We start from the raw sequence: 17502 nt of genomic DNA, 5'->3' as shown, positions 1-17502 counted from the left end.
ATAAAAGATTGTCTGATTAGACCAATTGTATCAACTTTCCTAGTAAAACCTTGAGTCGATGCAAGTATTTATAGATTTCATTTCTATCTGTATCCTAGTGTATGTGATTTCCCAAAATAAATCTCACTTTTATGTAAGGTATTTGTGGGAATAGGCAGTAAAAGCAGAACCTGAAATGCCCAAGGAGTAATTAACCTTCAAGTCAGCAGCAACCACGTGCCCCACATTCTCACATTCTTGAGAACATCACTGTAAAAAACTTCTAGTATTTTGTATTTGTTTGGGGAAAGTATCCCTTGATCCTTCCTGGAGGCACGTGATATATGGGCTTATGTCAGCTGCTGCTCCCATCCGTTACTGCCAGGACAGCTTCTAGAGTGAAATGCCTGTATCTCAGCAGGATCATTCCTAGGTGGCTATGTCAGCTGAGGTGGGGAGATGGGGGCAGCGCTGGGGGAGCAAAATGAAGTCTTTGGTCTTCTGTTGTGACTTGATTGTAATTTAGTGAATGCTTGTAAGGAAATCAATGTTGCAGGTCCTCAAATACGGAAAGCAGCAGTCAAAATGATAGTTGTATAAGCTCAACTGAGTATTACTGTGTGTTGAAAAACATTTTTTTTTAATTATTGTTATTAATTTGTTTATTTTAATGTGTGGGGCAGAGGAGCTCTGCTAAAAAGTCCTGCGAGCCAGCCTTCAGCTGTTTTGCTGCTCAGTACAGAGATTGCAAATTGCTGATGAACTGTTACTACCAAACCGAGTACAACAGGGAGCTTGTTTTCCTTTGTTTTTCCATGTGAATTTTTAATGATCTCTGCATTAGCATTTCAGGCTTTGATACTGTAAATCCAGGGTGAAAGCATCACATTGAATTCTTGATTTCATAAACAGCAAGTTTTGAAACAGCACATTCAACAAGTTAGGTGTTTGTAAACAGATTTTACTAATGGGCCCCTACAGAGGTTTGGGCGCCCTGGAGCTGGGCAGAGGGTACCGGTGCCTCCATTTGCTGGATGTTTTCCTTCTGGACACTGCAGCCAGAGGCAGGGAGCTGGCGGCCACCTCCTGCTAAGGGCCTAGGAAGGCTTTGCAGCTGATTCAGGAGCTGGCCTGCCCAAACCACAGAATTACTCTTAGTGAAGGCTCAGTGTCAGGAAAAGCCCGTTATATCCAGCTGTACCAGAGCACCTGTGTAAAAAATGTATCATTAACATTAGGTGGAGATTTCAGCAGCCTCATGATCCACAGCCCACCAGTTTTTCTGGAAAACTTGGGCTCTACCTACATGCCTGACCCAGAACCATGGTCAGGGTGCTAGGCCTGGGCTGGCATTTCCCTTTCTGCCTCCGTGAACGGTTTTAATTCATGATACAGCATAAGTTTCAGAGCAGATTACAACCTGCTGTGCCTTTCCTCTCAGGTGGCCCTGGTGCAGTGGACCGAGAGTGTGGGCTTAACACTGGTGGGCAGAGACCAGTCCTCCATGCAGCTGAGGACACCAGGCGGCCACATCCTGAACTTCACCATCCTCCAGATCTTCCCCTTCACTTATGAGAGCAAGCGCATGGGGATAATCGTCCGGGTGAGTGGCTTCAGTTACACGCTTCTGTCTGTGATTCTCCTGTGAATATAATGTGGAAGGTACAAAACATTTGCTCTCAGGAGTGGTGTGCTTCCTCAGGCTATAAACTGGTTCTGTGTTTTGAGCTAATAGCATCTCGCTGCTGGGTTAGTTTGGTGATGTATCCTTTCCTTCATCTTCAATTTATTGAACTTTAGTCCCTCATTCAAACTGACAGGAAAAGGGAGGAGTGAGCTGAAGCTTCAGGCACTGTGTGCGTGTGTCCTCCATGGCTCCGTCTGCCTCTGGCTTCTCCTTCCTGCTCATGTTTTTAATTTCTATCCTGGATTTCAGCCGTGGGTCCAGCTTGTGCTCAGTCTCTGCAGCAGTTGTGGTGGTACAACAGGGGGAGATAGAGACAGCAACTGAGAAGGAGTGAGGGGATTGTGGACTGATGCCACAGCAAACAAGTTCAGCAGATTGGTAGTGGTAGTGCGGTGCTGCCCTGATCTCTGCCAGGTGCTGAAACTCTGTCAGACACTGTGGAAGTACAAGAGTGCTGGAGAGGGCACTTGCTGTAGCTGCAGAGAATGGTGGAGGTCTTTCTGAGCTGTTTAACGTCTCAAAGCCATGCTGAGAATGTTGTATCATGAGCAGAATTCAAAAATAGCTGAGTTAAGGTAAAAGGGTACATCTGTGCACGCAGATAATTTTATCAGCAGGGGCAGGCACTGCACAGGCTAAATATGTGCCCAGCTGAAATTGTGCATATTTGTTATTCTGTCTGCAAATGCAATAGAAGATCACACTTCCAGAAGTTAATTACCTTGAAAAAGAAAGAATAAGAAAGCATGGATGTTTTAAAAACAGTAGAAATGAGTTATCACCATTATCATCATTAGTTTTCCAGATACTGCTAGGAAATCAATGTTAGAAAAATAAATCAACCCAGCTGAAGCAAGGCACTTCCATTTTCCTGCAAAGCAAACAAGGTGAAGCAGTTCGAATATTTCTTTTGGAGATAATTAAAACATTGCTGTTACTTTTTTTTTACTGAAAGTACAGACATATAATTGGTGCCAGGAATTTAAAACATGAATAGGAAACCTATAATCCAGGGCAAGATATGATTTGCTGTATCATTGCACAGGATCTGCAGCCTTGTTATTTAGGGTGGGGAGAATGGGTAAGGTTTATCCTTACCTCCTTTTGCTTTGTGCTAAAACTAGGTTGCTGCATATTTATTTGGGGTATCTGGAAAGAGAGTGTAATATTATCTTCTGCCTCATATTTTAAATTATAAAACAGTAGTTGGAATAGTCTTTGTTGTCATTAGAAGCAGCTGGGACCAGGGTAGTGTACATGGGCCTCTTCCATAGCAGATTTATTTGGTCTGCTTCATTGGCTGATGTTTGGAGGCTTCACAAATCTGAACTTCTCTGGCTGTCTTGCAGAACACAGCCTCTGTCAGAAACAACATCATGGAGGAATAATGTCACGGAGAACTTCAAATCTCTCAGTAACAGGAATATTGGTGATAAAGATGGAACTGTAACATGCACACAATAGCTTTTGCAAACCCATGCTTGACAATCTGTGTTTCATACAGATTGAAATTCATTAAAGCTCTTGCAAATGGCTGTATTTGCATTATTCCACCTGTGTATTTTGGACCTGGATCTCCCGTTACTCAAGGAACTGCTTTTAAGTGCTGGATTGCAGGCCTCAGTACAGTGGCACAAATATGTATTTCAAGTTGTTCCAGGCTTTGGAATATTAAAACATGCCTGAGGGCAGGAATGCTGGTTGAAATGGGCTGATAGGCTGAGCTTGTACAAAGTAATCAGTGTGTTAAATCTGTGAGTCTAGAGACCTGACTGAATGTGTTTTAACACAGAGTCCCACAAATGTGTCCTGCTGCATGGGAGGATAGCTGCAGAAAGGATAGCACATGTACCTCTAAATACAGCAAGCATAATTTCTTCAGCTGGACTATTTTTTTTAATGGTAAATGTGATTTGGAGCCTTCAGGCATCCTTTTTGAGTCCTAAAAGAAAAAGATGAGCAATAAAAGATGGAGGAATAAAAAAACCTTTCCCTACCATTGCTTATGATAAGTATTTTTTTTTTTTTTGAGGAACTGTTTTATCAAAAGATTAAGAAGTGGGCTAACCATCAGAACAAGAAAACACTTCTTTTAAATTGTGATTGCGTGCTCAGCAGAGAAACGGATGCTCTGAATTTCTTTCTCATCTAACAAAAAGTAGAAAAGTATCTAAGTAGAAAGGAGATCTTTTTTCCCCCCATTTATGTATGATAAAATGACAAGATGCAAGTCAGTGATCTGAAGCTTGTGCCTTTTAAAACGACCATGAGCTACATTCCTCCCATTTAGGAAGAAAAAGTTTCCTATTGTGCATTTCTGTATTTAATGTAGTACTGCTGAAGAAAATGGCAAAACTCCCACTGGTGGTCAGTGGGAGCAATATCAGGCCCAGATCCTAAGCCTGTAAGACAGGTTTGTATTGCTCATAGAAGCACTGCCTCCTCCATCATGCTTGGTAGCGAAGTGTCTTTATTTTGCAGCTGTGAGCTGCTGCTAAGCCACTGTACAGCCTCCTATGCACCCTGTGCGGAGCCAGGTTTGAAGTAGCAGATGCTGGCTGCCTGAGTGTTACCTTAGCATGTTCCTGTATATTCCAAAATACTATCTTTGAGCAGGGTTTACATTTGCATTAAAAAACAGTTTAAAAATCAGTAACTGTCAAATAAAATGTTTTTATTGAACATGCATGTATGCAGGTGTAGGCATTGATGTTGGTTTTGATACGCAACTTGCAAAGGTGGTTAGTTACCTCTTCAGCAGATCTTCTAAGACTGTGCTACTTGTCTATGGATCAGTAGAAAGTAGCATAGAGTCCACAAGACACCAGAAGCATTGTGCAGGAGGGGAGAAGAGAGCAGCTGTAGAATAAAACCACACTCAGGAATGCAGTGAGTAGAATTAAGACGGTAATATTTTCTGCTCAGCCATACAGATATTGCCCATTCTTAGAAAATGCCATTTTTCCAGCTAGCAGGAGCCACTGCGATTGTCTTGCCAGCATAATCTGGGTATAGAATTTCAGCAAGTGATTCATGCATCAAGCTCAGCAATGCTGTTACCAAACTCTTTGGCAGGGACGCCCGTCTCCCCTGCTGGTCCAGTCCTCTCTGGCTCTCATAAAAAGATCTCCTTCAACACACAACATTTAGTAAATAAAATAGTAGTTAATATTGAAAACAAGTAGCAGATGTTGCCTCATTTGGGATATTTTTGCAATATCTTCTATATGTGATCAAACTGTCATATCTGTAGCTGATTATTTCAGTTCTAAGAAGTCCTGTTTTAACAAAGCAGCCACTCTTTACAGTACTGTTTACTTACTTATCTTCTTGAAAAGAGGCCTGTTTGTTTGACCACAACATTTTCCATTCTTCTTTCTCTCTGCTTTTTTCCCCTTACCCATGTGGAATGGTCTTTGTTGCGAAGCGAAGATAGTGCTATTGTCATATCTGGAATTGAAAGAAGCCTTTGAACTGTGGCCAGAATCAGACCATGGTGGAAAAAGATGCCTCTCCAAAACAATATAACTGGCAAATCTTTGTGTAGATTTATAGTGTGATCTTACCATAATATGAGAACGCACTAACCTCCTACTGAACTCGGTGAGAGGAAATGACTAATGCAAGGAGATAGCTGATACAGTATTTATATTGGACAAAAACTCTAAACTATCTTAAGCCGGTTCTGCAGCACGGGAAGTAGAGTCCTCATGCAGTTTCCTACAGAGATGTTAGACACTTTTTAATCAAATAATTTAATAGATAAACCCTTACCTTTTGCCAGTGCCAAAAGTGTTATGTTTTATTTAAGCAGAGTTTGTTTGTTTTGGTAGTTGCACGCGTTCTGCTTTGGGGGAGGTGGGATGTGTGGGTATCGGTATGTGAAGGCTAAACCTTTCAGGGCTTTGAAAAACATTCTTAGGCTTAATCATAAGAATCTTACCTGCAAAGCTCTTTGAGCTTGGCAGAAGTCTTTGGTAGAGGATCTTAATTATCCTTGGCCACTTCTTAATTGCCCTAGCCAAGTCACTTATTTCTCTTCCTTGGGTTTTTAGTATCTGCATCAGGTGCTGCTTTGCCTTGCTGTGCAAGTGAACTGTTTTGCCACAAGACGTCAGGCTTTTAATCTATCGACTTGTACTCCTCGTGTGTGAGAACCATCACCACAAGCTTCTGTAATGGCAGAGCAGATTGACGCCTATATTAAACAGTGTAAAAACAAAGCAGTGTTCATTGTGCTTTTCTTTAATTTCTCCTTTTACCTAAAGTATTTCTTCCCCTTTGTTCGTGGCTGTCTATTTCCAGACCTTTCTAGACTTTCTGCTCTTGCGTGTTAAGTTTATTTTCTTCCTATCCCTGGTGGCTATCTTCGTTTACAGAGCAGTTTGTTCCTTACTCATTGTTTTGTCTCCTTTGAGGAAATTGCCAGGGTTTCCATTAGCTTGTAATACTAATAGCTGTGACCTCCTTAGGTATCTGCCTGGTTAGAAGGGATTTTTTAATTTGTGGTAATGTAAATATGCTTTGCTTGCAGCCTACAAATTACTTCTATCAGATAAGGCAGGCAGCAATCTAACCTTTCCACGGCAAGCATAAACTTTAATTATGCTTATGTTGTATAATGTAACGGGGTAAATTAAAGTGACTTTTACTCTGTTAATTTTTCTGCATCTGTTTTATTGTTCCTGGTAAGTATGAAGCAGGTTTTCAGGGTGAGGGCTAGAGGTTACTCCAAAGGCACACGCTGTTGGGATTGAGAGGTGGCTGCACGGGGATCACATGTTGCTGATTAAGAAGCTGATCATACTTGTCTAAATTCCTGCTGCAAGTAACTGAACTGTAATTGAATAGGCATCTCCTTCTGGCCCTGAGACAAGATGCTGGGCCAGATGGACCTTCAGCCTGACCCTGCACAGATATTTTTGTGACTGTTGTGTAAAAAACCTCATCACTTAGCTTGCTGAGACCACTCCAAATGTGCTAATAATGGCCCAACTTTGACTCTTCTGCTTCTCAACTTCAGGATGAATCAACAGGAGAGATCACCTTCTATATGAAGGGCGCTGACGTGGTGATGGCTGGCATTGTGCAGTACAACGACTGGCTGGAAGAAGAGGTATGGGGAGGTCTCTCTTGGTTCTGAGGGTTCCACCCAAGAGTGCTTTTCCCCTTCCAGGGCAACACCTGACAAAGCTTCTGCTGTCAGTGTGCCAAAATGGGCACAAGTGCTAAAACACCTGCAGGCCAAAAGATCATGCATTATGGCAATCCACTGTTAGTCTTCAGCCTTGTTGCTTCGTCAGTAACAAGGAAGTCAGGTGGCAAGTTCAGCATATTCAGTGCAGAATAATTTCTAAAAATAAAATGGATTTTGCTCCAGACGGGTTGCTATTCAAGATCACCTAATTTGTCATGGGCTTGATCCTGTGTCTGGATTTATTTTAGACTGAAAGGTCTGATTTCAAAACTCCATTTGGCAGATTTGTTCTTGGATGTGTTTGTCAGGTTAGCAGTAATGTTGACACAGAGTTCATAGCAATAGCTTCATTTACTGGTATTCCTCAGCCCCACACCCCAGAGTTCATAGAAATAATGGATTGGTCTTATTTTAAAGAGTTTGTGGCCAAAGATTCCAAGTCTTTAAATAAAAGGTTTGTGTCCTTTTACTTAGGAATGGAGAAAATGAAATCAATGGGGCTGTTTTTGCCATGTTGATATGGCAGAGGGGACAGTTTTGTTTCTGATCACTGGGATAGATTACAAACCATTGCAGATCTCCTTTTTTCCTCTCGAGTTTATCATGCACTTTATCAGATGTTATAGACCTGCTGGGGTTGCTCAAATGGGACGGTTATTTTCTTAACCTGCTATCTTGCATTGCAATCTCTGAAATGCTGTGCATAAATCATCTTACTTGAGATGCAGTTTATGGTTTACAATGTGATACTTCTTTCCAGTGTGGTAACATGGCTAGGGAAGGCCTGAGGGTTCTCGTTGTAGCCAAGAAGTCTCTGACAGAAGAGCAATATCAAGACTTTGAAGTAAGTTCTTTGTTTGTTTTTTTTTTTTTGCTTTGTTTTTAAACAAATAATCACTGAAGTGATTCTCACAGACCTCTAATGATAATGCCGCCTCTCATCTCCGTACTCCTTCTGTTAGAATTGCCATTTTTCAGTGTCTTGCTGTTCTTTTAATCAAAGTGCCTTTTAAAGTGATATGTAGGAAACTGGATCCCGTCCAGGACTCTCCAAAACAGTTCCTGAATCCTGCCTTCTAATCTTCTGCGGTTATAAATTCTGCAAATATCCATCATTCGTTAGACAAGTTGTGTTTGTTTGAGGCAATGTGTTGGCTTTTAATTTTCATTGTTGCATTCTGGCATCCAGGGAAACTACAAACATCCCACATACAACACAGCCAGGCTTCATGGAAACACAAGCTTCACGCGTGGGGTTTGTTAGATGGGTCTCTGCACACGGTGCTAACTTCTGTACCCCAAGCAGGCAAAATGTGAAGTAAAACTGGTTAAATGCAGAAGTGAGATGGTGGGAAACTTTAGGATTCTCTGTTGTCCTCGTTTGGAGAAGCGTTAGTCACAAAAGCAGTGGTTGGACCTGTGGTGTGATGGCAGCGTTCCCAGGTTTGTGTGTGTGTGCCATGCTGTGTGCCATGTCGCTTGGCTGGCAGGGGACGGGGCTGAATGACACAAACTTCCTGAAACATTTTCTGGCCCATTCTGTAACAGCATCTTGTGCTCATGGGCCATTACAGGTGACACCTCTGAATGACAGTCAGCAGATAGTTTTGGGGCTTCATGCTGGCTAACCCTGTGTTGCACAAAAATGCAAGCTGACCGTTCATGTGGCTGTGGCTACCTCTGCTCTGTCCTCAGGCACGCTACGTGCAGGCGAAGCTGAGCGTGCACGACCGCTCCCTGAAGGTGGCCACGGTCATCGAGAGCCTGGAGATGGAGATGGAGCTGCTGTGTCTCACCGGTGTGGAGGATCAGCTACAGGCAGACGTCAGGCCCACTCTGGAGACCCTGAGAAATGCTGGCATTAAGGTTTGCCTAATTTAATATTACCCCGGCAGAAATACCTAGGCTCTCAGGAGTTTACTGTCCTGCAGACAGAAGCTGACGGTTTGGGGCCCTGTCGATGAAATGTTCTAGCAAGTGTCCTTTGGGACCAGGAACAGTGAGGCTGACTGATGCATTTGAGCACGACTTTGGGTACAGAACATGTGGGAAATGTTAAAAGTTAACACGTGAGAGTGTGTCATCTTCTGTGCTTTTCTTCCCTCAGCCTGTTCTGGCTCCATCCACCGAGAAACCGGGTGCACGTGCAGGAGGGGAGCTGGAGGAGACTTTGGGGGTTGCATGAAACAACAGGGCTGTTGTGGGGTTTAGTGGGTGACATTGGTAGTAGGGTGATGGTTGGACCAGATGATCTTGAAGGTCTTTTCCAACCTTTATGATTCAATGACTCTGGCACACGGTGGAGCTGGGGTGAAGCGCTCGGCTGTGGAGGTCAATGCTTTGCAGCAGCCACTAGAGGGTGCCTGAGCCAAGAGAATGAGAGGCTGGAAACCCATTTTTTTTGGGCTCCTGCATCTGAGACGCAGGCACTTATGGCCCCAGCTGTGCTTGGCAGAGAAGGATTCTTGCTCAGTTTTCCTCTCTGAGAACTTGTCATTCAGATTCTGGATTTGAAAAAGGGAAAAAATAAAAGACTAAACATTCAGATTCAGGCAGTAAAAGTAGATAAAATGTTCTGCTTGTGGCTTTTCTGCTTGAAATATAAAAGTGAGCAAAATATTGAGCTGTGCTGTAAATACAAAAGCAGGGAGGGCTGTGTGTTGGAATTTAGATAGGAATTGGAATTCCAGGCTTAGGACAGTCTTCCAGAAGCGTTTTCTGTTTGGAGCAATCCCTTTAAGCAACATGATTTCGAGCTACAAAGTGAGATGAGCAGAATAAAACAGTTATTCAGCAGTACTGTGGCTTTATCTGATATAGATCTGGCCAGTAACTCCGGAGCAGTTTAATATTGTCTTCTCACCTTGGCTGCAGTGGGCATTGTGGTGCAGCGTGGGTTGTGCGGGGCTGTGCTTGTTATGGCGGTATGTTCATTAGGGTATAGCATGCAAAAAGCAAATCAGAACTGAAAGCAGTCTTGTAATTCATTACAGGGACCATCTTGTTAAGATCAAATCATTTTCCAACCTCAGATTATTAAATAAATGAGTCCCTGTGAATTTTTAAAAAAGTTTAGTTAAATAGTTAAATAATCTTGGGCGTTGTCTTGAAAGAATAAAAACACCGAAAAAAACAGGGGGGGGGAAATAGAGAAAAAAAAAAAGAAAATAATAGAAAATATATATTTACAGTATTGAGGGAATTCCCTGCCAGACTATAATATATTATTGCTGCTGAATATTGCTGCTGACATTGCTTTCAAATGCCCCCCCACCAGCAGAAAATAAAAAGAGCAGTGTGTGTGTATATATATTTAAAAAAAAAAAAAAAAAGACTAACACAAAACCAACTCAGTCTGTTCCAGACGCACACATCAGCAGTGAGCTAACCCCAGTTGCATCATCCACATTTGAGGCAGGGCCATGAGGGATATTTCTGCAGCGAGGCCTGCTTATTTCAGCGTACAAGAAATAGCTGGGGTGGGACACATTAACACACGCATACACATTCTTTAGCTTGCATTTTGTGGGTTTTATCAGCAGAATCTTGAAATATTGCAGGTGGAAAAATGCTATTCAGCTTGTAACCTCTTTTGCAATTCAGCCTCTTTAAAAGCTTTGCTTTTTTTTTTTTTTTTTTCATACATGAGAATTTTCTGTACATATTAAAATAGGGCTTTTTTAGGGAAATAACTTGTATGTATATTTCCTAATAATTCTCTTCCATGCCTGAACTGATAGGTGGTAATTTTAGATGTCTTGCAGACATGGCTGTTAAGTTTTGTGTTTAATATATTAAATACTTGGATTTTAGGTGTGGATGCTGACAGGGGATAAGCTAGAGACAGCCACGTGTACAGCGAAGAACGCTCATTTGGTGACACGGACACAGGACATCCATATATTCAGACTAGTGAGTAATACCCGTGTACTCCTCTCAAGACCTGTTCAGGTCACCAAATGCCAGGACAGGAGGGGTGCTGAGATCAGAGCTCTGTTCCAGCAGCAGACCCAGACTATTTATGTTTTTTTGACCCAGCTTTTTATCCCCTTGAGGTTTTGTTTATCAGTGTGCTGCCTGTCCATACTGCTTTTGCTCGCCTTGAGACTTGTTTGCTTTGTTGGGGTGAAAACAAACAAACTCTTCCTCCCTGCCATGTTTTTCTCCAGGTGACTAACCGTGGAGAAGCCCATCTTGAGCTGAATGCCTTCCGCCGGAAACATGACTGCGCGCTTGTTATTTCTGGCGACTCGCTGGAGGTAGGCTGAGAGCTCCCCAGACTGTTCAGGAGCAGCCCCAACACCCTGTCGCTGATTTCTGATTTGTAAAGAAACATAGCACAAACGTAGTGATTGATGCTTGTGATCTCTGTAAATTAGGTGTGTCTGAAATACTACGAGTATGAGTTCATGGAGCTGGCGTGCCAGTGCCCTGCCGTCGTCTGCTGCAGATGTGCTCCAACACAGAAAGCCCAGATCGTGCGTTTGCTGCAGGAAAGGACTGGCAAGCTCACCTGTGCCGTAGGTAATGGACTTGAGAGAAACTTGAAAAACAGTTTTGCCTCCTTTTTAGTCTGCTCAACCTCTTGTTCATACATTAGGCAGAGTCTAAGATTTTGTGTCTGTGGGGACATCTGTGGCTGGTATGAAAAGACTGAAAAGTGTTTTAAGCATGTGAACTGTTGCTTTTCTTTAAAAGCCTGACTTATGTCAGCTTCAGGCTGCAAGCAGCCAGAGGTTGAAGTCAGAAAAGTGTGTTTTGGCTATGCAGCTGTGCAATAAGAAATCTGTTATACCTGTTTCAGAAACAGCACCGCTCTAGTTAGAGTTGAGTGGCCGTGTAGGATGGAGTCTTTTTATTTATTTATTTTTAATGTGAACAGTCCTGTGTCATCCCATAACACCTGGAAATGCTGAGCTAAGGAACAGGTTCTTTGTTTTTTTCTGGGGGAAGGATGATTGGTAAAATCAAGTTTCGCATATGGAAACTCATAAATATTTGGGGTGATACCTTTGCGGAACAGAGTTTGAACTTTGTCAGATACAGTGCTATTGTTAACAGGAGCTTTATTTCATCATTGTATGTAAAATAGTACACCTACTAGTCAGTTTAACTGATCAGTGGCCTTGAATTCATACAGGTCTATTAAAAAAACAAAAATCAGAACAAAAACACACACAAAAATCAAACCACTTCTTTAAGAATTCGAATTCCCAATTTCTGTTTAAATTCCTGCTTTTGTTAATAGGGTTCAGTGTTTCTTCTAATGTTACAGCCTGGCCCAGATGCCTTTGGTTATGTTGGAAGTTGGATCTGTTGCTTAACTACCAATGTCATTCATCTGTGCTGTGACCTGCAGGTGATGGAGGGAATGATGTTAGCATGATTCAAGAGGCTGACTGTGGTGTCGGAGTTGAAGGAAAGGTGAGATTCTCATGCTTAATAAGACTTCCTATGGCAATTCAGAAACTAGTTAGCAAGTATCTCTTAAGTAAATCCTCAGAAATTTGTGCAGGAAAGTGAGGAGCTTCCACAAGAATAATTATCCAACCAAAAATGAAGTGACAAATAGTTTTAGTAGAGTTGAAGTTTCTAATTTGATTCTTGGGAGATTCCTTGAACTTGAACCACCATGGTTAATTTGGGGTTTTTAATCGTGTGTTGGTGCTCCAAATGCTGGGGTTATGATTGCTCTTAGAATTAAAAATGGGTTATATTTTACCTGTAGAGTGTGTATTATTTTAGAAAGCAAACTCTAGGTTAGAGTTCTAGTTCATGCATGTGGAGTTGTTTTGAGTGAAAGGACTGAATTTAATGGGGGTGGAAAGACTCTGCTTGCAGTATGCCAAAACATTAAAATTGAGTGAACTGTTGAGACTGAAAATTTGTGTTCAAAACTGACCTGGTATAAAATGAGTGTCACGTTAACATACATGTTGTGAATCATAGTCCAGAGGGTTGATTAGAATCAGAAGCCAGGGTTCAAATGGGAATTCTTTTCATATTTTTGCTCTTTAAGTAAAGGCTGTGGTGGAAGGCAGAAATGCTGAGGTAATACTCTTCTCCACCTAATGTATTGCAATTTTTCCTGGAAATTCTGTTGTGATAACTAGTAAATAACATATATATATATATATATATATATATATATATATATATATAGTTTTCCCTAATAATAAAATGATCTCCCTATAATTTTGCTTGCTATTGTACACAGGAAGGCAAACAAGCATCACTTGCAGCAGATTTCTCTATCACTCAGTTTAAACATCTGGGTCGTTTGCTGATGGTGCACGGACGAAACAGCTACAAGCGGTCAGCAGCTCTCAGTCAGTTTGTAATCCACAGGAGCTTGTGCATCAGTACAATGCAGGTCAGTGGGCTGTTGTGTGGGCTTTTTCATTGAAGAGGTAGAAAAAAAATCAAAAAGCAAAGGTTCTGCTTTTCAGTTTGCATGCAGTTATTTTTTCTTCTGAAAATTTTCTTGGGTTGGGAACTTCAGACTGTTACTTTGTTATGAAAACACACAAGCTCTTGCTATTGGATGAAGATAGCAAGTTTTCCAAAACTGGACAAACAATATTCTGCCTTAGGAAATGTTGCTGTGATACAGTATGGCATTGCTGATTTTAGTAATGCCAAAAAGTACTGAAAATCTGACGGAGAACAATATTCTGCTAAGTGCACTTAATTTCAGGTGTGTTTTAGGTAAGGACTTCAAACAGTGGGACTGTAGTTAAGCATCTGGCTGAGGACCTGGCTCAGAACCTGATGAGGTTCCCGAAAGCTTGGTCTGATGTGGTGCAGAGTGTTCCCAGGAGGCTGTTGAAGCACATTTTAACCTCCCCAAGTGCTCAGCAGCTTGCTAACAGCAATGTGGAGGCAGTCTGTTCCTCTTCGTTCCAAAGAGAACCTTAGAAACAGATTTAGTAGTCTCGAAATTTATGTTGCTCGTGTGTGCAGAGCCCCAGTATAACAAAAACGCAATTGCCAGTTGACAGGGAGAGCTGGAAGAGATTTTAAGAGTTTGTAATCCATATTCTGTTCTTAGCTGTGGTGACTGGAGTGAAAGTTGCAGTTAAGGATGGAGGTTGCTCTTTGGGACTTGTATTTCCACACTGTAGAGTATAATTGCGTGCATTAAAAATGCTAAAGCTTTTTAGTAAAGCACTTGATGTTTTTCAGAAGGCTCATTCTTCCTTTCTACCTTTTTAGAGTAAATGTGTTAAAGAGGGATAACTAGAGAGAAAAGGCTCAAACTCGAGAGGATGGTCTAGCTTCCCCTTCAGCAGAGGCAACCTAAGAGACGTCCCAAGCTAAAAACAAGATCAGAAAACAAACCCATGATTTCTGTAACTGACAAAAATTATTTTTACATTTTGCAGGCATAATCTAGGGAATGAGACATAAATAAGTATGCACCTGTCCTTCACAACGTTTAAATGGCTTTGATCAAAAGAGTGGGCTTCGAAGGAAACTCTTCATGCTCTTTTCTGTGGAATTATATTACCAAAAATTTTCCAAGTCCAGTTCTTCAGTGTTTGCTCTTAAACATAGTTTTCATCCAAGGTTTGCGTAGGAATAAAAGGGTTGATATTACATTCTTCTTAGTTTCGGGAATTTGGAGAACCCACTAAAAGTATTTTCCAGCTTGAACAGGATATATTTTTAAGCTGTTACATTAACTGCATTATTTAATGCCTGAAAAGTTTCTATTTTCTTTTCTAGGCTGTTTTCTCATCCGTATTTTACTTTGCTTCAGTTCCCCTCTACCAAGGCTTTCTCATCATTGGGTGAGAGCTCACTTTTTTATTAATAGTGTGGAAAACATATGTGTACTGATAGATTTGGGCTAATTAACATGCAAGGCATGCATATCTCTGCTCTGCATATTTCACAACACTGCTTCAGAAGGCAGGTGTGATCTCTGTCCCTCTGTGTTGAACAAAGCCACCGAGGCAGTGCAGTCACGTCTAGAATCCTTTCCAGAAGGAGAATGTCTCAAATTCAGAATGTCGGAAGGTTACAGCAGTGCATCTTCCAGAAAGAGCTCCGTCAGTCCTGGCAAATGTAGAAAGACAGTCATGGTGCTCTGGTGGCTGTGCAGCAATGAGAGCCAGTGCCCAGCTCCTGACAGTGTCATTTTAAGGGGACAACACAAAATCTTCAATGGGAGGAATCAGCTGAAACAGTAAACTGAGAGATAGCAGTAAAATATACTGGTATTGCACTTGCAATCCCATGACTCTATAAGCTATCCATTATGTGATTAAAAAACAAACAGCAAATTCATCCCCACCCCCTTCTGGTGCGAACAGGACTCAGCCCAAACTGTGGAGTGGAATTTAGGGTGGGGACAGGTCTGTCCTTGGCTCCATTAATAAACCTATAACACCAGTTGCAGTACTTGAAACAGTCATCTAGCTGTGAATGTTTTTAATCAAAAGCTATTCAGAAAGCAAATCCTGCAGGTTTTTCCTACATGCAAAGCTCTAGTGTGTTCCCTTTGGAAGTTTTTATAATACGGACATTATTTAGTACTTTGAGTTTACTGTACTGTATTTTCTTTGTGAAGATAAGCATTTTTGTTTGCTCATCTAGATCTTAGCTAATTTTTGGTCTTTAACCTTCTTCACAGGTACTCCACAATTTACACAATGTTTCCAGTGTTTTCCCTAGTCCTGGACAAGGACGTTAAATCTGAAGTTGCAATGTTGTACCCAGAACTCTACAAAGATCTTCTTAAGGTGTGGGAGACTCTTGTATGTTTTGGTTTCAGGCAAAATCTTTGTTTTGATTAGAAACTCTCTAAATGTTTTAAATCAAATGGATTTTCTATAGATACAGAACTCATTGTTGGACATATCATATATATTCAAGCAAAATTATTTTAAAGGCAAATTTGAATTAACAGATATAACCAGATTTTTGTGCAGTTTGCTATTGAATGCTGCATAAAATACAACTTATTAAAAACGGCTGGGAAATAGTAGTTGTACTTTGCAGGAAATTCAAAGTATTCGATATTACTGATTTGTTCCAAAATAAAGGGAGAAGAGAAATTGTCAGGGAATTTGCACTCTCCTGAAGCCAGAAAAGGGGGTGGGGGTCATAGGGGTAAGGGATCTATTAATGTCATGAGGGAAGGAGGTTATCACATAATTTCTTGAATGGAAATTTGCCATAAGGATCATCTAAGGGGATCATCTAAAAGTTTGGTTGCTGTGCCTTTTGTTGTTGCCTGAGCATGAAAGACAGAGTTCCTTCTCCTTAGACAAAGGAAACTTTATTTGATACTTACCATAGAAATATCGGGAAGGTAAATCTTGTCTTTGGTTCCCTTTTTTTCTTTTCTGGAAAATTTTTTGAATAACTGGGTATGTGGATTGGGAACATCTTTCTTAATTGAAGGAAAGGATGGACTGAGTCTTCAACAGATCCTTTCCCTCAAGGATTTCTGTTAAACAGATACTCTCAGAAGCAAAGCCTGTTTTTCCAACAGTCTGAATAAGTCTCCATCTGGTTTCACTTGTATGTTGTCTCTGATGTCATAAACCACTAATTCTCCAACCATCCTTAGGCCTGGTCTAAACATAGGTTTTTTTGTACTGGTATGGCTGTGTTGGCTGAAGGAGCTTTTTTTTAAAACCTATCTGCCTTCAATATGATGTGATTTGTGTGTGTATAGAAATATAATATTAATATATACATATATTTGTGTATACACACATCTTATATTTCACAGTACAGTGACTAAACTCATGAGACATCGTTGCATTGAATTAATTGTGTGTGCAGTAAGGAAGAGGTACCGTGCAAGCAGTGAGCTTCCACAGTCCCAGGCGTCCTCTGCACATCATGAAAAATGAGAATAAAGAGACAGTACCTCAGGGTTGGTTGGTTTGGTTTGGTTTCTTTCCAAATCACCTTCAAATTCCCTTTTATTAATTGGTGGGTTGACCTGTAAGTGAATGTTCATAAAAGAAAACCCTAACAGAGCTGTTTTTTTTTTTTTTATTCCCCCTTTTAGGGACGACCGTTGTCATATAAAACATTTTTGATATGGGTCTTAATAAGCATCTATCAAGGTAAGAAATCAGCTTTTGCTTATGCCTTTACACGTTTTGATGAGTACAGAATCAGTTTTGATGAGTACAGAATCTAGTTATTTATACTGTGAGAAGCTAAGGAAGTGAATTTAGCAATGGATCCTTAGGTTATTGAATCAATATTTCTTTTTTTGTTTGTTTGTTTTTTGTCTCAGAAAATTTTGGTAGCCTTCCCAAAGCAAGAAACAATTTAAAGCTAAATATTGGCAGCAACTGGTCAACAATGTCACAGTGGTGTGATGTCGAAGTTCAAAACATTTTGCCTTTTTCCATCAGGACAACTCCTTGTGATTTTGTGCAAGTTCCTTTTGGTGCTGTAATTGTTCCGTCTGCATAGTAGAGCTGGAGACTCTTCCTTTGTTTTGAAAAAGGTTTCCAAATGTATGGGTTATGCTGGTTAGTCAGTATGCAAAACAGAATCTGTGGATTAGTGTATTTTATCTAAACCCTGTTTATTAGCAGTGGCAATAGCTCTGGTTACTTCATAGCCATTTGTAATTAAGGATTAGAGTAGAGCTCAAGGTCTTGAT

General features: G+C 41.0%; 1 protein-coding gene across 2 annotated transcripts in view; it reads left to right on the top strand.

The window, feature by feature from the left end:
* The window catches only part of ATP9A (ATPase phospholipid transporting 9A (putative)), a 61364-nt gene that overhangs the window by 36421 nt on the left and 7441 nt on the right, over positions 1-17502 (top strand). For both annotated transcript variants that reach the window (XM_068700385.1, XM_068700387.1), the window contains 12 exons: positions 1421-1582; positions 6690-6782; positions 7624-7707; positions 8559-8729; positions 10677-10775; positions 11033-11122; positions 11243-11387; positions 12223-12287; positions 13081-13236; positions 14592-14656; positions 15502-15610; positions 16894-16951. In XM_068700385.1, the coding sequence (XP_068556486.1) occupies positions 1421-1582; positions 6690-6782; positions 7624-7707; positions 8559-8729; positions 10677-10775; positions 11033-11122; positions 11243-11387; positions 12223-12287; positions 13081-13236; positions 14592-14656; positions 15502-15610; positions 16894-16951 (1297 nt within the window). The remainder of the gene's footprint in view (positions 1-1420; positions 1583-6689; positions 6783-7623; positions 7708-8558; positions 8730-10676; positions 10776-11032; positions 11123-11242; positions 11388-12222; positions 12288-13080; positions 13237-14591; positions 14657-15501; positions 15611-16893; positions 16952-17502) is intronic.

The sequence above is a fragment of the Anas acuta genome, chromosome 16, assembly GCF_963932015.1.
Source record: "Anas acuta chromosome 16, bAnaAcu1.1, whole genome shotgun sequence".
Classification (NCBI taxonomy): Eukaryota; Metazoa; Chordata; class Aves; order Anseriformes; family Anatidae; genus Anas; species Anas acuta.
Note: the sequence above shows the minus strand (reverse complement) of the source record. Positions and strands in the feature narration are given on the sequence as shown.